This window comes from Oncorhynchus clarkii, chromosome 29 (genome assembly GCF_045791955.1).
Source record: "Oncorhynchus clarkii lewisi isolate Uvic-CL-2024 chromosome 29, UVic_Ocla_1.0, whole genome shotgun sequence".
Lineage (NCBI taxonomy): Eukaryota > Metazoa > Chordata > Actinopteri > Salmoniformes > Salmonidae > Oncorhynchus > Oncorhynchus clarkii.
Genome location: NC_092175.1, coordinates 22,807,800 through 22,832,751, shown reverse-complemented (window position 1 = coordinate 22,832,751; position 24,952 = coordinate 22,807,800). Strand labels below are relative to the sequence as shown.

The 24,952-nt window shown below is 42.4% G+C and overlaps 1 protein-coding gene across 2 annotated transcripts in view; it reads left to right on the top strand.

Moving 5' to 3' along the window:
• Positions 1–6,862: 6,862 nt before the first annotated feature.
• Positions 6,863–24,952, top strand: part of LOC139387772 (G-protein-signaling modulator 1-like) — a 65,794-nt gene continuing 47,704 nt past the window's right edge. The window contains exon 1 of one of the 2 annotated variants that reach the window (XM_071134011.1): positions 6,863–7,071. In XM_071134011.1, the coding sequence (XP_070990112.1) occupies positions 7,013–7,071 (59 nt within the window). In that variant the 5' untranslated portion in view covers positions 6,863–7,012. Of the gene's footprint in view, positions 7,072–23,282; positions 24,899–24,952 lie in introns of those variants that run through there. The other variant, XM_071134010.1, reaches the window with a different exon arrangement.

The following is a 24,952-nucleotide window of genomic DNA, read 5'->3' as shown; positions in this document are numbered from 1 at the left end:
GTTCCCAGATCCTCAAAACGTTCTACAGCAGCACCATCGAGAGCATCCTGACCGGTTGTATCACCGCCTGGTATGGTAACTGTGCGTACGGCCCAGTACATCCCTGGGGCCAAGCTTCCTGCAATCCAGGACCTATATAATAGGTGGTGTCAGAGGAAAGCCCATAAAATTGTCAGAGACTCCAGTCCAGTGTTTTCTCTGCTACCACATCGCAAGCGTTACCAGAGCGCCAAGTCTAGGACCAAAATGCTCCTTTACAGCTTCTACCCCCAAGCCATAGAACTGCTGAACAATTAATCAAATGGCTACCGGAATATTACATTGACCCCCCCATCAGTTTTGTACACTGCTGCTATCCACTGTTTATTGTCTATGCATAGTCACTTTACCCTTACCTACATGTACAAATTGCCTCAACTAACCTGTACCCCCGCACTCTGACTCTGTACCTGTACCCCCTGTATATAGCCTCGTTATTGTTGTGTTACTATTTACTATTTATATTTTTTTATTTAGGTTATTTGGTAAATATTTTCTTAACTATTCTTGAACTGCACTGTTGGTTAAGGGCTTGTAAGTAAGCATTTAATGGAAAGGTCAACAGTTGTTGTATTTGGGGCATGTGACAATTAAAGTTTGAAAGTACATAACTATAGAGAACATACAAAAACGCTATAGTAATAAAATATTTAAGTTTACACACTCCCAGGATTGTCATACATGATAGATGATACACTAACTTTCTCACATCTAGAGGCGGGGTGGGTGTGGAGCCAGAGACAGCAGTGGGTTCGAACGGTAGACCCGGTTCCTACGTTTGAACATAAAAATGTATTTTATCAAACAAAACTATACTACATTTTATTTCTTGAACCTTCAGGAGGACAAATCAGAGCAAGATGACTGAATGTAAGTACACTATTTACCTTCAGAGGTGAATGTATCAAACCAGTTGCCGTGATAAAAGTTATTTGTTGTTGTGCACTCCTCAAACAATAGCATGGTCTTTATTTACTGTAATAGCTGCTGTTCATTGGACACTGCAGTTAGATTAACAGTAATTTAATCGTTCTGCCCATATAAGACATGTCTCTGTATCGGAAAGTTAGCTGCTGTATACAATGTCATTTGAGTCACATTAGCGCATGTTAGCAACAACCATCCCGGTTTAGGGACACTGCCACTGTAGAGGTTAAAGAAAATTGTGATAAACCCGTTTCATTTAAGGACCAAAAAATTGACATCTGTGCCATATAGATGACAAAATATTTGGGAAGAGATTTTCAATGTAACGATTCCATGGCACATTGTTTATAATTTGACATGCAAAATAACGCCAGATTCCAAACTTAATTTAAATGATTATACAAAAGTATTGCAACCAATAGAATGTTAAATATATGGGGGGGGATACAACCTTCCCAGCTCTGCAGATTCTGCTGTGAGGAGGCAGAGTCATTAGATCATTTATTTTGGTACTGTCCATATGTAGCTCGTTTTTGGTCACAGGTCCAGGAATGGCTGAAGAATTGCAACACTTACCTGCAGCTGACGCTGCAGATAGCAATACTGGGTAATTTGAAAAGTCATAGACAATCAATCAATAATATAATAATACTTTTAGCAAAAAATGTTATCTTTAATTTACAATCTATAGAAACTATGAGAATAGAAAGGTTCAGAACATTTGTGAAGCATCACAGCACAGTTGAAAAATATATGGCAAATATATCAACTGGAAGGACATCAGAAGTAAAGGGGAGATGTAGAGGTTAGAAGAAGGCCAGGAATAAAAACATTTTTTTTTAAAACTATTGTTAAATAGATTGTGTCCGTAAAATGTATATAGTATGTATGAGCTGGAAGTAGAAGCCAAAGTGTTGTTGTTTATCAGCTTGCTCCAATTAAGGGAGGGGTGATAGGGTTTGTGGGAAATAAGAAAGACAAATATATTTTAAAAAGATATCTAAAATCAGCAAAAAAAGAAACATCCTCTCACTGTCAACTGCATTTATTTTTAGCAAACTTAACACGTGTAAATATTTGTATGAATATAACAAAATTCAACAACTGAGACATAAACTGAACAAGTTCCACAGACATGTGACTAACAGAAATGGAATAATGTGTCCCTGAACAAAGGAGGGGTCAAAATCAAAAGTAACAGTCAGTATCTGGTGTGTCCACCAGTTGCATTAAGTACTGCAGGGCATCTCCTCCTCATGGACTGCACCAGATTTGCCTGTTCTTGCTGTGAAATGTTACCCCACTCTTCCACCAAGGCACCTGCAAGTTTCCGGACATTTCTGGGGGGAATGGCCCTAGCCCTCACCCTCTGATCCAACAGGTCCCTGACGTGCTCAATGGAATTGAGATCCGGACTCTTCGCTGGCCATGGCAGAACACTGACATTCCTGTCTTGCAGGAAATCACGCACAGAACGAGCAGTATGTCTGATGGCATTGTCATGCTGGAGGGTCATGTCAGGATGAGCCTGCAGACAGGGTACCACATGAGGGCAGAGGATGTATTCCCTGTAACGCACAGCATTGAGATTGCCTGCATTGACAACAAGCTCAGTCCGATGATGCTGTGACACACTGCTCCAGACCATGATGGACCCTCCAACTCCAAATCGATCCCGCTTCAGAGTACAGGCCTTGGTGTAATGCTCATTCCTTCGCAATACATGCGAATCTGACCATCACCTCTGGTGAGACAAAATCGCGACTCATAAGTGAAGAGCACTTTTTGCCAGTCTTGTCTGGTCCAGCAACGGTGGGTTTGTGCCCATAGGCGACGTTGTTGCCGGTGATGTCTGGTGAGGACCTGTCTTACAACAGGCCTACAAGCCCTCAGTCCAGCCTCTCTCTGCCTATTGCGGGCAGTCTGAGCAGTGGTGGTGCGAATAGTGCAAATCAATCCCAGAACAACAGCAAAGGACCTTGTGAAGATGCTGGAGGAAGCAGGTACAGAAGTATCTATATCCACAGTACAACGAGTCCTTTATCGTCTTAATCTGAAAGGCATCTCAGCCTTTCAGAGCACTGGTCCAAAACCGCCATAAAAAAGCCAAACTACGGTTTGCACCTGCACATGGGGACAAAGATCGTACTTTTTGGAGAAATGCCCTCTGGTCTGATGAAACAAAAATAGAACTGTTTGGCCATAATGACCATCATAATGTTTGGAGGAAAAAGGGGGAAGCACAGCGTGGCAGCATCATGTTGTGGGGGTGCAATGCTGCAGGAGGGACTGGTGCACTTCACAAAATAGATGGCTTCATGAGGGAGGAAAATTATGTGGATATATTGAAGCATCATCTCAAGACATCAGTCAGGAAGTTATAGCTTGGTGGAAAATGGGTCTTCCAAATGGACAATGACCCCAAGCATACTTCCAAAGTTGTGGCAAAATGGCTTATGGACAACAAAGTCAAGGTATTGAAGTGTCCATCACAAGGCCCTGACCTCAATCCTATAGAAAATATGTGGGCAGAACTGAAAAACCGTGTGTGAGCAAGGAGGCCTACAAACCGGACTCAGTTACACCAGCTCTGTCAGGAGGATTGGGCCAAAATTCCCCCAACTTATTGTGGGAAGCTTGTGGAAGGCTACCCGAAACATTTGACCTAAGTTAAACAATTTAAAGGCAATGACACCAACTACTAATTGAGTGTATGTAAACTTCTAACACACTGGGAATGTGATGAAAGAAATAAAAGCTGAAATAAATCATTCTCTCTCCTATTATACTGACATTTCACATTTTTTAAATAATGTGGTGATCCTAACTGACCCACGACAGGGAATATTTACTTGGATTAAATGCCAGGATTTGTGAACAACTGAGTTTAAATGTATTTGGCTAGGGGTGTATGTAAACATTCGACTTCAACTGTGTATATACACTGCTCAAAAAAATAAAGGGAACACTTAAACAACACAATGTAACTCCAAGTCAATCACACTTCTGTGAAATCAAACTGTCCACTTAGGAAGCAACACTGATTGACAATACATTTCACATGCTGTTGTGCAAATGGAATAGACAACAGGTGGAAATTATAGGCAATTAGCAAGACACCCTCAATAAAGGAGTGGTTCTGCAGGTGGTGACCACAGACCACTTCTCAGTTCCTATGCTTCCTGGCTGATGTTTTGGTCACTTTTGAATGCTGCCGGTGCTTTCACTCTAGTGGTAGCATGATACGGAGTCTACAACCCACACAAGTGGCTCAGGTAGTGCAGCTCATCCAGAATGACACATCAATGCGAGCTGCGGTTGGCCCTGGGTTCCTCCTAATGCAAGACAATGCTAGACCTCATGTGGCTGGAGTGTGTCAGCAGTTCCTGCAAGAGGAAGGCATTGATGCTATGGACTGGCCCGCCCGTTCCCAAGATCTGAATCCAATTGAGCACATCTGGGACATCATGTCTCGCTCCATCCACCAACGTTGCACCACAGACTGTCCAGTAGTTGGCGGATGCTTTAGTCCAGGTCTGGGAGGAGATCCCTCAGGAGACCATCTGCCACCTCATCAGGAGCATGCCCAAGTGTTGTAGGGAGGTCATACAGGCACGTGGAGTCCACACACACTACTGAGCCTCATTTTGACTTGTTTTAAGGACATTACATCAAAGTTGGATCAGCCTGTAGTGTGGTTTTCCACTTTAATTTTGAGTGTGACTCCAAATCCAGACCTCCATGAGTTGATACATTTGATTTCCATTAATAATTTTTGTGTGATTTTGTTGTCAGCACATTCAACTATGTAAAGAAAAAAGTATTTAATAAGAATATTTCTTTCATTCAGATCTAGGATGTGTTATTTTAGTCTTCCGGTTATTGTTTTGAGCAGTCTATATTTATCCCAAGAATATATGGGGGATTGGAAATGATGCAGACATTTACATTGATGAAAGCTACAATCTATCCGCAACGTTAATGCTGATCTACCCCAACATTCAAAAAAAGAAAATAGAAATAAATACTTGACCCCTCTGAAATAAAAAAACTTTAGACCAATATCCCTTCTTTCTTTTCTTTTTAAAATACTTATGCGTATGAGTATGCTGTCTCTGACCAACTCCCTTGCTATCTCTCTCAGAATGATCCTCTTTACCGTAACCAGTCAGGTTTCAAGATGGGTCACTCAACTGAGTCTGGTCTTCTCTGTTTCATGGAGGCTATCCGCACTGCCAAAGCTGACTCTCTCTCCCCTGTTATCATCCTCCTAGATCTATCCACCCACTGCAATGCTGTGAACCATCAGATCCTCCTCTCCACCCTACCAAGCCTGGGTGTCTAAGGCTCTGCACACTCTTAGAATGCATCTTACCTGGCAGGCTGCTCCTACCAGGTGACGTGGAGAGGATCTGTGTCTGTACCACATACTCTCACTACTGGTGTCCCCAAGGGCTTTGTTCTTGGTCCTCTCCTCTTCTCTTTATACACCAAGTCACTGGTCATATCCTCCGTCATATCCTCACATGTTCTCTCCTATAATTACTATGTGGATAACACTTAACTACTATTCTCCTCCCCCCTTCTGCCACCTAGGTGGCAACACGCATCTCTGCATGCCTGGAAGATAGATTAGCTTGGATGTCGGTCCACCACATTAAGCTCAACCTAGGAAGAAACCTAGAGAGGAACCAGGCTCTCAGGTTTGGCCAGTCCTTTTCTGGCAATGCCGGGTGGAGATTATAAGAGTACATGGCCATTAAGGCCAGATCTTTCTTCAAGATGTTCAAACGTTCATAGACGACCAGCAGTGTCAAATAATAATCACAGTGGTTGTAGAGGGTGCAACAGGTCAGCACCTCAGGAGTAAATGTCAGTTGGCTTTTCATAGCCGAGAATTCAAAGGTTGCGTCAGCAGGTGCGGTAGAGAAGGAGAGAGAGAGAGGGAGGGAGAGGGAGAGGGAGAGAGAGGGTTGATAACAGCATGTAGCACGCCCGGTGAACAGGTCAGTTATGACAAAGCATGGATTAGCTTTTCTGCATCTTTGCTACATCTTTTTTGCAATTGTTGTAGTTAGGGGGCTGCCATAATGCGGCAGGTAGCCTTGTGGTTAGAGCATTGGGCCAGTAACCGCAAAGTAGCGAGATTGAATCCCTGAGCTGACAAGGTTCAAATCTGGCAGTTAACCCACTGTTCCCCGGTAGGCAGTCATTTTAAATAAGAATTTGTTCTTAACTCACTTGCCTAGTTAAATACAAAATACAAATAAATGCATACTTACTTGTTACTACCCTGCCATAAACACAGACTGACAACTCAGTAAGCAGTGATTACTTGAGTGTAACTTGTCTATTGACATGTTTCTCAAGAGATAATGACAGTTAAAAGGAAAATAACCTGAAATCATTTTATATGATGTGGGGAAACGATTAAATTGAACATGTGAAAAGATGGTGAGAAAAGGAAGCTGGAAAAGCATAGATGCAAGCCAAATTGGGGAAGAGACACTGTGGGAAAAACCCAGGTTGAGCTATGTGCTTTGAAAAGAGACCAGAAAAACGCTATCGCTCAGCATACAGTAAGACAGAGTAAGAGAACAAAGAGAAGAGTGAGAAAAAGAGCCTCTGTGTGTGTGTGTGTGTGTGTGTGTGTGTGTGCGTGCGTTTGTGCGCGTGCGTGCATTCATGTGAGTGTGTGTGCCCATAAGTGTGTATGTGTGTGACCTATGTATCAGACAGAGACATTGGGATTTCCCCTTTTGCAGTCAGCAGCCCTGCTTGTTCCCTCCCCCCCTCATACTCACACCAAACATGCATCACTCTCTGCTCTGTGATGTCAGCAACAGGGGAGGGGCTTGCCTTATATGGATGTATTTGCACAATACCTCACTTCCTCAGCAGCTGCCATTTCTGTGCTGAGAGAGAGGGAAGGAGAGAGAGAGAGAGGTAGAGAGAGCTGCTGGGAAGGACGCAGTTGCAGCACTGGGAAGTCTTGAGCAGCTGGAGGAAATATTTGTGAAGGGTTAGCTACTGGAGGAGGCTGCCCATGGCTCAGTCTGCTAACACTGTTGACCAGGATCTGGCCAGCAAGAGGCTACACTCGAGGTAGGAACCGACCCAAGGGGGAAGTGAGAGGGTTAGTGTGGTGTGGATTCCTGGACGTTCAGCACAGCCTGTTCTTAGTGGGGGGAGGAGAGAGGAAAGTCCGGGAAAGAGGAGCGACTGGGCTGAGAGACAAGGGCTACCGGCTCTCTGCCTGGCTGCCTAAGGAGGCGTTAGACAGGGCGAGCTAAGCTAGACACAGCTCCCTGTGAGTAGGCTACAACTAGTCAAAGCTTCAGTCCCAAGCCTCATTCCTGGCCTCAGTCCTGGATATCTTAGCCTCTCCTTTCCCAGACTAACATTGCTGCTGCTGTGGGCTCTAAGTGAATGTGCAGACTGGAAGGAGCCACATAGGACCAGGACAAGAGTGGAGCTGGCTGGCTGAGATTGGGCTCTCTCTCACACACACACACACACACACACACACACACACACACACACACACACACACACACACACACACACACACACAACAGAGCACACAGCTGCTCGGTAAAGTCTGTATTTGTGGTAGGTGGATTTGTATACGTAACAGTATGGCTGTCTAGGGAGGCATTCATTTTCCTTTGTCTTTGCATGCATTTCGAGACAGCTAAGCCTTTCTCTGTTCCATCCCTGTGCTCTCTCTACTGCTGACTGTACTATATCAATTGTTTCCACACAGCTTTGAGGGTAAACATTATGTGCAGTTGAATTATAGACAGCACTGAGAGTATGACAGTGGAAAGAATGATGTGTAGGTTTTATTGTAGACTTGAATGTCCTGAGTTAATAATGGTTACACAAAGTGTGTGTGGAGCTCAAAATCCCCTCTAGCAGTAACACCACGTTGGGTTGATTAGCTTAAAAAAATGACACTGAGGACAAATCTGGATATACCGTATAAAGGATGACCACCAGACTTCATATGTGACCGGTGGGCCGTGTCAAATCAAATGTTATTTGTCACATGCGCCGAATACAACCGGTGTAGACCTTATAGTGAAATGCTTACTTACAAGCCTTTAACCAACAATGCAGTTTTAAGAAAATCCCTAAAAAAGTAAGCGATAAATAAACTGCTGCTCTTTAAATATTTGTTTTATTTGAATTTAACCTTTATTTAACCAGGTAGGCCAGTTGAGAACAATTTATCATTTACAACTGCGACCTGGCCAAGATAAAGCAAAGCAGTGCGACAAAAACAACAGCAGAGTTAATAACACAAAATAAAAGAAAAATGTAAAATCTATGTACAGTGTGTGCAAATGTAGAACAGTAGGGAGGTAGGTAAAAAATAGGCCATAGAGGCGAAAATAATTACAATTCAGCATTAATACTGGAGTGATATATGTGCAGATGATGCATGTGCAAGTAGAGATACTGGGGTGCAAAAGAGCAAGAGGGTAAGTAATAATATGGGGATGAGGTAGTTGGATGGGCTATTTACAGATTGGCTGTGTACAGGTACAGTGATCGGTAAGCGGCTCTGACAGCTGATGCTTAAAGTTAGAAAGGGAGATATAAGACTCCAGCTTCAGAGATTTTTGCAATTCGTTCCATTCATTGGCAGCAGAGAACTGTAAGGAAAGGCGGCCAAAGGAAGTGTTGGCTTTGGGGATGACCAGTGCAATATACCTGCTGGAGCGCGTGCTACGGATGGGTGTTGCTATGGTGACCAGTGACCTGAGATAAGGTGGAGCTTTACCTAGCAAAGACTTATAGATAACCTGGAGCCAGTGGGTTTGGCGACAGATATGTAGTGAGGGCCAGCCAACGAGAGCATACAGGTTGCAGTGGTGGGTAGTATATGGGGCTTTGTGATAGATGGCACCAGTTTGCTGAGTAGAGTGTTGGGGGCTGTTTTGTAAATGACATTAACGAAGTTAAGGATTGGTAGGATAGTCAGTTTTACGAGGGTATGTTTGGCAGCATGAGTGAAGGAGGCTTTGTTGCGAAATAGGAAGCCGATTCTAGATTTAATTTTGGATTGGAGATGCTTAATGTGAGTCTGGAAGGAGAGTTTACAGTCTAACCAGACACCCTAGGTATTCTAGGTCAGAACTGTCCAGACCAGTAAATAAAAGTAGTGGGGCTATATACAGGGGGTACCGGTACAGAGTCATTTGAATAGCTGTTCAGGAGTCTTATAGCTTGGGGGTAGAAGCTGTTTAGAAGCCTCTTGGACCTAGACTTGGTGCTCCGGTACCGCTTGCCGTGCAGTAACAGAGAGTCTATGACTAGGGTGGCTGGACAATTTTTAGGGCCTTCCTCTGACACCGCCAGGTATAGAGGTCCTGGATGGCAGGAAGCTTGGCCCCGGTGATGTACTGGGCCAAACACACTACCCTCTAGTGCCTTGCGGTCGGAGACGAGCAGTTGCCATACCAGGCAGTGATGCAATGCGTCAGGATGCTCTCGATGGTGCAGCTGTAAAACCTTTTGGGGATCTGAGGATCCATGCCAAATATTTTCAGTCTCCTGAGGGGGAATAGGTTTTGTCGTGCCCTCTTCACCACTGTCTTGGTGTGCTTGGACCATGTCAGTTTGTTGGTGATGTGGACGCCAAGGAACTTGAAGCTCTCAACCTACTCCATTACAGCCCCGTCGATGAGAATGAGGGCATCCTCGGTCCTCCTTTTCCTGTCGTCCACAATCATCTCCTTTGTCTTGATCACATTTAGGGAGAGGTTGTTGTTTTTTGCACCACACGGTCAGGTCTTTGACCTCCTCCCTGTAGGCTGTCTCAGATCACTGTTGTGTCATCAGCAAACTTAATGATGGTGTTGGAGTTTTGCCTGGCCGTGCAGTAAATTTTTGCTTGTAAGCAGGAATCAGGAGGATAGCGTTATGGTCAGATTTGCCAAATGGATGGACACCTTTGTATGTGTCTCTGTGTGTGGAGTTAAAGTGGTCAACATTTTTGTCTCTCTGGTTGGACATTTAGCTGATAGAAATTAGGTAAAACTGATTTAAGTTTCCCTGTATTAAAGTCCCCGGCCACTGGGAGCGCCACCTCTGGATGAGCATTTTCCTGTTTGCTTATGGTGGAATAGAGCTCATTGAGTGTGGTTTTAGTGCCAGCCTCTGTCTGTGGTGGTATGTAGACAGCTACGAAAAATTCAGATGAACTCTCTGTGTAGATAGTGTGGTCTACAGCTTCTCATGAGATACTCTACCTCAGGCGATTAAAAACCCTGAGACTTCCTTAGATATCGTGCACCAGCTATTGCTTACAAATATGCATAGGCCCTCGCCCCGTGTCTTAGCAAAGGCTGGTGTTCTGTCCTGTCGATAGTGTATAACCCGTCAGATGTATCTTCTTAATATTGTTGTTCATCCACGACTCGGTGAAACATGAAATATTACCGTTTTTAATTTCCCATTGGTAGGATATACTGTATAAGTCGACGTTTACATACACTTAGGTTGTAGTCATTAAAACTTGATTTTCTACCACTCCACAAATGTCTTGTTAACAAACTATAGTTTTGGCAAGTTTGGCATCTACTTTGTGCATGACACAAGTACTTTTTCCAACAATTGTTTACAGACATTACATTATTTCACTTATAATTCACTGTATCACAATTCCAGTGGGTCAGAAGTTTACATACACTAAGTTGACTGTGCCTTTAAACAGCTTGGAAAATTCCAGAAAATTATGTTATGGCTTTAGAAGCTTCTGATAATTGACATCATTTGAGTCAATTAGAGGTGTACCCATGGATGTATTTCAAGGCCTACCTTCAAAATCAGTGCCTCTTTGCTTGACATCATGGGAAAATCAAAAGAAATCAGCCAAGACCTCAGAATATTTTTTTTTGTAGACCTCCACAAGTCTGGTTCATCCCTCGGAGCAATTTCCAAACGCCTGAAGGTACCACGTTCATCTGTACAATCAATAGTACTTAAGTATAAACACCATTGGACCACGCAGCCATCATACCGCTCAGGAAGGAGACGCGTTCTGTGTCCTACAAATTAACATACTTTGGTGCGAAAAGTGCAAATCAATCCCAGAATGACAGCAAAGGACCTTGTGAAGATGCTGGAGGAAATGGGTACAAAAGTATCTATATCCACAGTAAAACGAGTCCTAAATCGACATAACCTGAAAGGCCGCTCAGCAAGGAAGAAGCCACTGCTCCAAAACCGCCATAAAAAAAGCCAGACTACAGTTTGCAACTGCACATGGGGACAAAGATCGTATTTTTTGGAGAAATGTCCTCTGCTCTGATGAAACAACAATAGACTGTTTGGCCATAATGACTATCGTTCTGTTTGGAGGAGAAAGGGGCAGCAGAAGAACATCATCCCAACCGTAAAGCACGGGGGTGGCAGCATCATGTTGTGGGGGTGCTTTGTTGCAGGAGGGACTGGTGCACTTCACAAAATAGATGGCTTCATGAGGAAAGGAAATTATGTGGATATATTGAAGCAACATCTCAGGACGCCAGGGAAGTTAAAACTTGGTCGCAAATGGGTCTTCCAAATGGACAATGACCCCAGACATAATTCCAAAGTTGGCGTAAGAACAACAAAGTCAAGGTATTTGAGTGGCCATCACAAAGCCCTGACTTCAATCCTATAGAAAATGTATGGGCAGAACTGAAAAAGCGTGTTTGAGCAAGGAGGCCTACAAACCTGACTCAGTTACACCAGCTCTGTCACGAGGATTGGGCCACAATTCCCCCAACTTATTGTGGGAAGCTTGTGGAAGGCTACCTGAAACATTTGACCCAAGTTAAACAATTTATTGGCAATGCTACCAAATACTAATACTAAGCAACTATACTAAATAAAATGCATTATTATTCCCATACCATTATTACAGAGATTTTGACAAATTATGCCACCCTCTGCCTATTGGGTAATTAGCTTATTTAAGCCTGTCTCAAAATACAACACAGCCTCTTTAAAACCTGTTTGGGATAGGCGTGCCGCTAGTGGGACACCTCGACAACATCAGGTGAATTGGCAGAGCGCCAAATTCTAATTTAAATTAAATATTAAACTTTCATGAAGTCACAAGTGCAATACATCAAAATAAGGCTTAACTTGTTGTTAATCCTGCCGCTGTGTCAGATTTCAAAAAGGCTTTACGGCGAAAGCAAACCATGCGATTATCTGAGGACATCGTTACCAGCACACAAATGCATAACAAATAATTTTCAACCACTGAGTTGCGACAAGAAAGTCAGAAATAGCGATATAATATATGCCTTACCTTTTGAAGATTTTCGTCTGTTGGCACTCCAAAAGGTCCCAGTTACTTTACAAATGGTTATTTTGTTCGATAATGTCCTTCGTTATATCCATAACTCAGTTTAGCTGGCGCGCTTCAGTCAATAATCGACTCAGTTTCCCTCCATCAAAATGCATACAAAATTAATCCCAAACGTTCCTAATAAACTTTTCCAAACAAGTCAAACAACTTTTATAATCAAACCTTAGGTATCCTAATACGCAAATAAACAATACAATTTAAGACGGAGAATAGTATGTTCATTACCGGAGATAAATAAGAAATAACGTGCTTTCCTTCACACGCCTAGAAACAGACACTACAGCCAAAATAGGAGCCACCTAAAAAAAACTACAATTTCTGGGTAATATTTCCAAAAACCAGCCTGAAACTCTTTCTAAAGACTGTTGACATCTAGTGGAAGCCCTAGGAACTGCAATTTGGGAGGACTTGGGCTTATAATTATAGTACTAGCCATTGAAAACAGTGGTAAGGTGAATGTTTTTGGGGGGGGGGATGGTTTGTCCTCTGGGTTTCGCTTGACGTATCTGTTCTGTTATACTCAGATATAATTTGAACAGTTTTAGAAACTTTAGTGTTTTCTATCTAAATCTACCAATTATATGCATATCCTAGCTTCTGGGCCTGAGTGACAGGAAGTTTACTTTGGGCTTTTCATCCGGATGTGAAAATACCGCCCCCTATCCCAAATAAGTTTTTAAGACAAAAAAAGCTATTTAACCTCTCTGGGGTATGTAGCGTCCCACCTCGCCAACAGCCAGTGAAATTGCAGGGCGCCAAATTCATAGCAACAGAAATTCCATAATTAAAATTCCTCAAACATACAAGCATTTTACACCATTTTAAAGATAAACTTGTAAATCCAGCCACAGTGTCCGATTTCAAAAATACTTTACGACGAAAGCACACCAAATGATTGTTAGGTTAGCACCTAGTCACAGAAAAACAGCAATTTTTCCAGCCAAAGAGAGGAGTCACAAAAAGCTGAAATAGAGAGAAAATTAATCACTAACCTTTGATGATCTTCATCAGATGACACTCATAGGACGTCATGTTGCACAATACATGTATGTTTTGTTCGATAATGTACATATTTCTTTCCAAAAATCTCAGTTTACATTGGCTTGTTATATTCAGTAGTTCCAAAACATCCGGTGATTTTGCAGAGAGCCACGTCAATTTATAGAAATACTCCTAATAAACATTGCTAAAAAATCAAGTGTTATGCATGGAATTGTAGATCCACTTCTCCTTAATGCAACCGCTGTGTCAAATTTCAAAAAACTTTATGGAAAAAGCACACCATGCAATAATCTGAGTACGTCGCTCAGACACATAAACAAGCCATGCAGATACCCGCCATGTTTTGGAGTCAACAGAAGTCAGAAATAGCATTTTAAATATTCACTTACCTTTTGATGATCTTCATCAGAATGCACTCCCAGGAATCCCAGTTCCACAATAAATGTTTGTTTTGTTCGATCAAGTCCATAATTTATGTCCAAATTCCTCCTTCTTGTTTGAGCGTTTAGTACACACATCTAAACTCAGGAGGCGCGGGCAAGTCCAGGCGAAAGTTCAGACGAAAAGTCATATTACAGTTTGTAGAAACATGTCAAAGTATAGAATCAATCTTTAGGATGTTTTTATCATAAATCTTCAAGAATATTTCAACCGGAGAATTCCTTTGTCTGTAGAAATGCGATGGAACGCAGCTAACTCTCACGGGAGCGCACCAGACTGAGCTCATGGCACTCTGCCAGATACATGACTCATTCAGCTCTCATTCCCCCCTCCTTCACGGTAGAAGCCTCAAACAAGGTTCTAAAGACTGTTGACATCTAGTGGAAGCCTTAGGAAGTTCAATATGACCCCATAGACACTGTATATTCGATAGGCAATGACTTGGAAAAACTACAAACCTCAGATTTCCCACTTCCTGGTTGGATTTTTTCTCTGGTTTTTGCCTGCTATATGAGTTCTGTTATACACAGACATCATTCAAACAGTTTTAGAAACTTCAGTGTTTTCTATACAAATCTACTAATTATATGCATATTCTAGCTTTTAGGCCTGAGTAGCAGGCAGTTAACTCTGGGAACCTTTTTATCCAAGCTACTCAATACTGCCCCCAGTCCCAAAAGTTAACTGACTCGCTTTTCAAAGAATTGTACACAATTTGTGCTCTTGTTGGAAGCAATCACTCCCCTATTACTGATGACAAAAGGATCTATAACTGGGTTAATAACTCACTAACTAGTTTAGGATATGAACCAAATGTTCACACGTGGCTGGCTACATGCAGCTCTTGCTTTGATACCAGAACAAGCACATCTACTCAGGACCACAGCTGTAAGCACAGTCCAGTTCAAGGTAAATGGCATAGATCCATATGTGGCAATGGTCTATTTGCATATAGGCCTGCTGCAGCTCTGGTTGGTTATTCCGCACCGGTCTGTGTAGAGTACGGGCTGAGTTGTGTGCAATAGAATCAAACTCCGAAGCATTCCGCCTATAGCAAAATCTCTTGCATATTTTGTTTTGTTTCGGTATGTTGCATTGAAAGTGGCTAATATTGTGTTGATCCGATCACAATTGCACAGTAAAGGGAAACATTTGTAGTGTTAACTAACAGGGAAAACTCTAAAAAGTTGAGTACAATTCAATCTCGTGCTACTCTCAGTGGGCTGATATTTCTTCCATGTGCTGCACGACAGTCTTGGAGCGATTGCTCGCCTGAGCGCAGCTTAGATGGAACATTGATTACAATGAACAAAGTGATCATGCTGTTTGTATGTGGCTGCTGTGAAAGATCATTTTGTTTGTGTGTGGTCAGGAGTGTATTCAATCCACCGATTCTGTTGAAGAACGTTTCTTAAATGGAATCAAATGGATCCTATAGATAGATACCCATGTTTGGAACAGTTGGACTAATGATTACACCCTAAATCAGCTAAATGCAGGCAAGAGTGTGCAAAGCGTTATTGAATGTGTCACTGTCTGCCACCTTGATTACTGATTACTGATCTTTTCTCTCGACCTGTGCACCTACGTTGTAAACTTCCATTCATAGGCAAGGTTGTAGCATCGTCATGATGGGTAGATGGAAAATTACAGTATCATGTAGTAGACTAAACCTAACGATCTTACATTGAGCTGGGTGAATGGGAAATCTAATGACAGTCAATCAATATGCTGTAATAGAAATAAGACCACGCTCATAAAACAAATAAGAATCATCCTCATTTTAGACAGCACGACTACCACTGGTGGGTGTATGTGTGTGTTTGTGAGTAACGGGACAAACACAGATGAGTCAATAGCAGGGTTTTGTCTAGGGTGACTTTTTCATCACAAGCCAAACAAACCCTACCTCTCATCTGTCCATGTTGTCGGTGTGGGTCTGATTGACAGGGCTCCATTCATATGCATTCAAGGCTTTGTGGGCAGTGCAGACACAACGATGCTGGAGTATGGAGAGGAGTATGGGGTGCTTTAGACCCTCTCGGTTTTCTAATGATACAGTAGATGACTATTCATTAGTCCCAGAGCTAATGTTTGTGATATTGCACAGAGCTGAAACACTGGCACTCCATCTGTCCGCGATCAAGAGGTTTTCCTCTGTCAGAATAGGAATGACAATTATTTTTCCATTATCTATTGCTTTCAATTGATGTAGATAGACTACAAGAGGATTCAGTTGACCTCTATATGGCCCTGTAATATCCTCAATCAAAGTGCGCCATAGCTTTTAGATCAGTCTGATTTGAGAGGCATTGAAAATATGGCATTGCTATTGCTTTAATAATGTGATGTGGTATTGTTTTTTTTGTTTACATTCCTTTCATCTTTAACCCATTTCCATGCACAGTAATATCTGTTGACACCATGTAATAATATGTAGCGAGAGAAAGGGTGAGAAGGAGAAAACAGGAATCAGACAAAAACCGAGACATGTAATGAGGCGAAAAAAACATTGAAGAGTTTCACTTTGGTCACCCTGACAACCAGCCTTGCCTCTGTAATTATGGGTGGATTAATACTTGGAGCACAGAGCTCCTTAGCCAAGCAAGGATCCAGCAAAGAGAACAGTACATTATCATAACACCCAGAATCATCTTAAAACCCATACATGCTAATAATGTAAGCTATATTTCAGTGCATTTCTCTTGTTTCTTTACCACCTTTGTTTCTATTGGTCCTATCTGTTGCTCTCTCTCTGTCTCTCTCTGTCTCTCTCTGTCTCTCTCTGTGTGTGTGTTGGAAGGTCAATGTTAGTCACACAATTTTTTTTGTTAGGATTTGGCATGGCTTTCTCTCTCTCACTAGTTCAACTCAACTGTCACCGATGACTCTCTTGCCTCCTTTCCAGGGGAAAGGTCATGAAAAAATAACTGATTACGCAAACAAAACAAAGACTTATTCCATTTTTATTGGCATTATAATGCTCGACTACTGCTGGGGTGTGGAGATGGAGCACATAGATGAAGCATCTACCTGTTTAATTGGAAACAGTGTATATACATTATATATTCAAAAGTATGTGGACACCCCTTCAAATTATTTGGCTATTTCAGCCACACCCGTTGCTGACAAGTGTATACAATTGAGAACACAGCCATGCAATCTCCTTAGAAAAACATTGGCAGTAGATTGACCTTACTGAAGAGCCCAGTGACTTTCAACGTGACATCGTCATAGGATGCCACCTTTCCAACAAGTCAGTGTGTCAAATTTCTGCCCTGCTAGAGCTGCCCTGGTCAATTGTAATTGCTGTTATTGTGACGTGGAAATGTCTATGAGCAACAACGGCTCAGCCGCGAAGTGGTAGACCACACAAGCTCACAGAACGGGACCGCATAGTGCTGAAGCGCGTAAAAGTTGTTTGTCCTTGGTTGCAACACTCACTACCGAGTTCCAAACTGCCTCTGGAAACAATGTCATCACAAGAACTGAGCTTCGTGAAATTACATGGTCAAACAGCCACACACAAGCCTAAAATCACCATGCGTCGGCTGGAGTGGTGTAAAGCTCGCCTCCATTGGATTCTGGAGCAGTGGAAAAGCGTTCTCTGGAGTGATGAATTACGCTTCACCATCTGGCAGTCCGACGGACTAATTTGGGTTCGGCGGATGCCAGGAGAACGCTACCTGCCCCAATGCATAGTGCCAACTGTAAAGTTTGGTGGAGGATAAATAATGGTCTGGGGCTGTTTTTTCCTGGTTTCGAGCCAGTTCCAGTGAAGGGAAATCTTAACGCTATAGCATACAATGACATTCTAGAAGATTCTGTGATTCCAGCTTTGTGGCAACAGTTTGGGGAAGGCCCTTTCCTGTTTCAGCATGACAATGCCCCCGTGCACAAAGCGAGGTCCATACAGAAATGGTTTGTCGAGATCGGTGAAGACAAACTTGACTGGCCTGCACAGAGCCCTGACGTCAACCCTATCAAACACCTTTGGGATGAATTGGAACACCGACTGCGAGCCAGGCTTAATCGCCCAACATCAGTGCCCACCTTCACTAATGCTCTTGTGGCTGAATGGAAGCAAGTCCCAGCAGCAATGTTCCAACATCTAGTGGAAAGGCTTTTATTTATTTTTTATTTAACCTTTATTTAACTAGGCAAGTCAGTTAAGAAGAAATTCTTATTTACAATGATGGCCTACCCCGGGCAAACCCTATCCCGGACGATGCTGGGCCAATTGTGTACCGCCCTATGGGACTCCCAATCACAGCCAGTTGTGATACAGCCTGGAATCAAACCAGGGTCTGTAGACTGAGATGCAGTGCCTTCGACCGCTGTGCCACTCGGGAGCACTGTGGAAAGCCTTCCCAGAAGAGTGGAGGCTGTTATAGCAGCAAAGGGGGGACCAACTCCATATTAATGACCATGATTTTGGAATGAGATGTTAAACGAGCAGTTGTCCACATACTTTTGGTCATATAACTTGTCTTCAGGGAAGGGCAAGCATAATGTAGATAGGACTTGTAAAATTCACAGCCAACATCTGGGAACTTTATGCAAGGCAAGAGACATGCAAGTAACCATATTGTTTCCGGGAAAGAGGAGATCATTTGACCTTTGAGTTTATGAACGTATTTTAAGACCCCCCCCAACACACACACACACACACACAAATGTTTACGCTACTGGGTCATTCCAAGAAAATAGTGCCTTTTGCATCCCTTTGACATTTTAAGTAGAAATTGTGCAGCAATATTAAAAGCCTGTCATATTAAATGAAGTGCCCTTTTAATATAGACACATGGAGAATTCAATAAATCTGATTTTCTATATGAATAATGACGTGCTAAAGTTTTCACCATAATTGTAAAGCCCTGGTTATTGTATTGTTTTGACAGTCATTCCTGAAGATGATTATTTATTTATTCTGATTAGGGATTCATTTACATCTGAGTGTCATTTTTAGGTCAACCCTGTTACTTGAACTGAACTTTCGTTTTAATATAGGGAAAGTATTCCTTTTTAAAATGTCTTTCGAAAGGAACATTGAACATCTAATAGTCAAATGATAGTGTGAAAGCAGGTGACTTTTAAAATACTACTCTTTTTGGCCATTTTCTGGTGTTTTGTCTTGGGAAACTGAGTGGGTCGAGCATAACATGTTAACCCTGTTACCCATAAATAGACCTTCTGGAAATGTTTTAACAATTGCATTTTTTTGTGACGCTTTACATTCAATTGCCACTTCCTGTTGTACACAACAAGCTCCCATTCCCCCTGTCACAAGTGGATTCATGGCTGATTCAAGATGTAATCGTCAACCCTGTTACGGTCAACCCTGTTACTTTATTTGGTAATTAATAGGCCCTTTTAAAAAAAATCAATTTTACCTCTTGAGATGAGAACTTGTTTTTTATGAAGTTGAATTTGTGCTCTTTATGACAATGTAAAAGTTTTGTAAAATCGACTTATCAAAAGTCACCGAATTGATGGAACAACCCTACTGCTTTGTGGCTGAGGCATGATGGTGTTTTATGACACGTGCTGTGTGATTATTGTTTGTCTGGAAGGTTTCTAAATTCAGTGGTTTAAGCTAACATGCTTCTCTCTGTGTGTGTTGTAGTTTCCTCATCCTCAACTATAATAGAAAGTAATTCATGAAGACAGCCAATGTAAAAAAAAAAAAATGCAATGACAAGAAACATGCTAAAATAACAAATTCCCTCCCTTTCCAGACTAAACCATAATTCCACTACCCATTTTAGCACACCGAATCACAATATCTGCAATAAGACCACATGACAGATTTTTCTACTAGGATATTATGGCGACTCAGTATTGACTTAGTGTTACTATGCAGAGACCAACCGTCACTGAGGGAAAATATTATTATTCCTTTTAAAATACTATCTTTGGCCCTGAGTAACCATGGCTCCCCTTTTGATCCCACCAGAAACAAAATGTCCTTCTCTCTGGTGTACGTCTGGCATTTCTTTGGACCTCACTCCTGGAGAGGACTTTATACTATTGGACTGTTTCAAAGTTCATCTTTGGAGGTTTATCCTGGCTCAGATTGGGTCTGTGTTCAGTAACCAAACAGTGTGGAACGTTGCAGATAGAAATCCTATGAATAGAGCTGATGTGATTCCTTGTTCTAACAGAGAGGCGTGTTTATGCTCCATAACATACTGTATCTCTGTCTGAACGTAACAAAATGTTGCGTCCTGCTGAATGCACCCGTGGCTGCTTCAGTAACCTTACAGTGCAAATGACAATTCGGATATCAAATGCCTGGGTAAATATTAAACTAAACCTTGCCTGTGTTAAGTTATAATATTTTTGTTAGCTCCCTCGGAACCCTCATAGTCTTAACTCATTTTATGATCTGTTCTTCTCTGGAAAACATAATTCACGTTTTTCCCCCTGTGCTGAATAAATGTTCAGGCCACACAGCAATGCGAGAAGACCAATATACAGTAACTAATCGTCTCAGCACTCTCAGCTAATTGTCTCTCTTTAATCCCACTGGACTCCAATGCTAATGTGGCATCATTTGAGATTAGGCTAATTACAAGCATGAAAGGCTGTGGTAATGCAGTGTAGGTTGCAGTTTACGATTTTAAAGAACGCAAACAAGACAAAACCAAACTCTTGCCTTTTCACTGGCTACATTTTTAAACAGTGTTCCAGTAAGGTGGTGGTTAAGGGATGTTCATAATTCTACCATTTTACTAACCAAGAAAAAAAAAGAAAGTTAGGGCTACAACAGTAGCTAGCCTATGAAAAAGCGGAAGGATTAAAAACATTGAGAGGAACCTGAGTGGTGTACTACGAATCTAGCTAGATGTACTCGGGTAACTTCAGAAATGCCAAAGAAATCTATAGCTTCACATTCCAGCTCAGGCTTCATCCATATTACGAAGGTGGATATTGCTCGTCCGCCTGTCGCTAACTCTAGCAGGCTTGTAACTGCGTGTACATGTTAAACATGGCTAGTCGAAACGCCAAACTCTTTCATTGTGACAATACTGAACCATCAATCTACGGGCGAGTCAGTGCCACATTGTTATTTTAGCTGAAATCAATATGAAAGAAAATTTATCTTGCAAATTCAGGAAGCTATGGTGTGAAATAGGCTATTAGAAGTGCCGTCTGTCTTTTCTTTTATTCACTTATGTATCGTTGGTGTGCATATCAATGCAGGAGCACCTTTTCCCCCCCATTCCCTCGGAGTGTGGTGTCAGGAAAATAACCACACACTCAACGTCAACAAAACTAAGGAGATGATTGTGGACTTCAGGAAACAGCAGAGGGAACACCCCCCTATCCACATCGATGGGACAGTAGTGGAGAGGGTAGTAAGTTTTAAGTTCTTCGGCGTACACATCACAGACAAACTGAAATGGTCCACCCACACAGACAGCATCGTGAAGAAGGCGCAGCAGCGCCTCTTCAACCTCAGGAGACTGAAGAAATTTGGCTTGTCACCAAAAGCACTCACAAACTTCTACAGATGCACGATCGAGAGCATCCTGTCGGGCTGTATCACCGCCTGGCACGGCAACTGCTCCGCCCACAACCGTAAGGCTCTCCAGAGGGTAGTGAGGTCTGCACAACGCATCACCGGGGGCAAACTACCTGCCCTCCAGGACACCTACACCACCCGATGTCACAGGAAGGCCATAAAGATCATCAAGGACAACAACCACCCGTGCCACTGCCGGTTCACTCCGCTATCATCCAGAAGGCGAGGTCAGTACAGGTGCATCAAAGCTGGGACTGAGAGATAAAAGCTGTTTTTCAATCTCAAGGCCATCAGACTGTTAAACAGCCACCACTAACATTGAGTGGCTGCTGCCAACACACTGACTCAACTCCAGCCACTTTAATAATGAATTGATGTAAAATATATCACTAGCCACTTTAAACAATGCTACTTAATATAATGTTTACATACCCTACATTATTCATCTCATATACTGTACTCTATCATCTACTGCATCTTTATGTGATAGATGTATCACTAGCCACTTTAAACTATGCCACTTTGTTTACATACTCATCTCATATGTATATACTGTACTCGATACCATCTACTGCATCTTGCCTATGCCGCTCTGTACCATCACTCATTCATATATCTTTATGTACATATTCCTTATCCCTTTACACTTGTGTGTGTATAAGGTAGTAGTTTTGGAATTGTTAGTTAGATTACTCGTTGGTTATTACTGCATTGTCGGAACTAGAAGCACAAGCATTTCGCTACACTCGCATTAACATCTGCTAACCATGTGTATGTGACAAATACATTTTATTTGATTTGATTTCTATAGAGGAAACACTTGTATAAAGTTTTACTGTGCGTGAAGTCCTGTCATTACTAAATGTGTACTGTGATTGTTATTTTAATGTTACTATATTTTTTACACAAAAAACATGAATACAATATTTAAAGCTGCATTATGTAACTTTTTGGGGGACCCTACGGAATTCACATAGGAAATGTTAGTTATAGATCTGTCATTCTCATTGAAAGCAAGTCTAAGAAGCAGTATGCTTCGCAGTCTTAAGTTTTGTTTCAGCTTCAAACAGCTGAAAATACAATATTTTGGGTTATTGAAAAGATACTGTATAAATTCATAGCGGTTTAGATGGTACAATGATTCTCTATAGAGTGCATTGTTTATTTTGACACAAACTAAAAATAGGCAAAACGTTTTTAGTTCTAACGAATTTTAGCAACCATGAAATGGGCGAGCGATTTCTGCATATTGCACCTTTTAATCAGTTGTCTTCCTCACATGAAGGGGATGATGACGCAATATTTGCGATAGGGAGGGAATCTTATTTCATTGGTCATCAACTTGCTGCTCCACACTTCATTCTGGCTAAGTGGAGTTAGCCTGCCCTGAAGGTGGTTAGTTCTGAAAAAGTCATTGCCATAAAAATGTACCTGGCTAAAAGCTAACTACTATTGTGTCACTGGTTATCATGAGTTGAACTCAGTTGACCAAAGTTAGCTTGACCAAAGTTAGCTTGCTAACTCCTTAAACCAGATTCGTAGTACACCACTCAGACATTTTGAGAGGGATCCCATCCTCCTATGGCTGGCTAGGCATAGCCATCAAGGTCAAACAATTGTCAGGTCAGTTTTAAGTGCACAGGGTTTCCCTCTCACTCTGATCTTGACCTCCAGCCATGAGAGCCCAACGATCAAAGACAAGGCTCTGGGGTGTGGACATGGAGCTAATAGAGAGACACTGGCCTGGTAGAAACCATAACCTAGCCTACCCAGAAGCCAGTGCTGTGATCAGACACTCAGGTCACTGCCCCTTTGTGATCACAATACAGCGGGAGTGCTCAACCCCAAAGGCCCAGCTGTTTGTGAAGATTTGGTAATTCATTGATCTATTTCTATCATTGGTTGGCTTAGGGCCTGAGACTGTGGACCCCTATGTCACAGTATACCAGAGGTTTGAAACCCGTTTTTGCGTTTTCACTTCTGTTTCTTCTTCTAAAAGGAACAAAAGGATATATGAAAGTTGAATGTAGATCTCTCTCTAATCCTCTTCAGACTATAGGGGCTAAAGGATCCATTTTAGCTAAAACTTCTTAGCCCTCTTATCTTACCCAAGTCTAACCCAGTAACCCTGGGAGACCAACAGCCAGTGTGTCCTGTTTTCCCTTCGAGGCCTGTACTTCTCTCTCTCTCTCTCTCTGCCTCTCAAATGAGAACTGATAAAATAACTCAGGCTCTTTACTCATCAAAAGCACCCTAATGCAAGAAATGGAGCAGCCGAAAATATAATGCCAAATATTCCAGATTTAATGGGATCAAAACCAATTGTGTACTTACTGCAATTTGTTTCGGATTTGTAAACCTGTGTTTATCTTTTAGTAAATATATCAAGGTTATGGGTGTGTGTTGGGGGAATGCAATCAAACTTTCTTCAAATATATTATTCCCCATTTCACCTCCCTGCTTTTCACCTTCTACCTCTGGGGCTGGTCAGTGTGCCAGACCATGTGCTGTGGGCCTGTTAGAATATATGTCAGGGTCAGCAGATAGCTGGATTAGACCAGACTGCCTGGATCGCTGTGTCTCCTCCACAGAGGAGCTGCAGGTCATTGGATTAAGGTTCGGATTAGATTCTCTCACTCACTGGGGAATTGGTTCTGCTGAGACGCTGGTGTCACACTGTCGTCACACGCTGTTACCCAGGATCCTCGCTCCAAGACACTTCCTCTTCTCTCAGTGTGGCTCAGCAGAAATAGATTACAGCACTCAGTCACTCAGTGCTGGTTGAGAGATGAACCATAAAATACTACCTAGGCAGGACAACACTATACAGTCATTTACTGACTCGCCTCTTAACCTACCTCTTACAGTGCTTCTGAATTTTACTTTTGTGGATATCCATAGACATCTGCGGTGTTGAAAGGAGTAACTTTGTGCTTTGTTAGGAGTTTATGGCTTCACATTTGAAGGTTTTTTGGGATCCTTGTCATTGTTCGGATCGCTTCAGAGGTTCATCATTAGTTATTGGGCAGCATTTGAGGACACCTGAGGAACAAATGTTATCCTTTGCTTTAAAGCGTGCAAAGTATCTCCAATGGGTTTCTGTCCCAGTGGTCTGGCAGCACTGTTGCTGACATTGACGTATTCGACTACTGGAATAATCAATTGAATCTGACGTGGCTGTTGGACATCTGCTTGCATATTGACTTATCGGGAACACAGAAAGCCATCTCAAACCTTTTTGTGTGTGTGTGTGTGTGTCCTGGTTGGAGCAGAGTATTGCTATGTTTTTCTCCTGGATTCTCTAGCAGAACTCTAGGGTAGTACATTAGCATATGTGACATTTTGCATTCACGTTCTCCTCCACCCTAAAGTTTAACCTCACGACACATATCCCTTAGGCTAAGGAGGGCCTTTCAGTGCCTTAAGTTGACCTGGTACCCCATGTCGTCTGACTCTGGCCATCTCACCGGGGCCCAGAGAGCTGTGTGCAGGCTGGTCCACCGGGGCCCCAGACCGCAGGCCCTGTTGAGGCCCATAAGGCTGGAGCTGGGGGTGTATGTGGAGAAGACCTGCACTAAACAGAAACACAGGTATTGGTGTCCTGCCGACAGCAGGCTCAGACGTAGCACTTTATTTCACTGTAC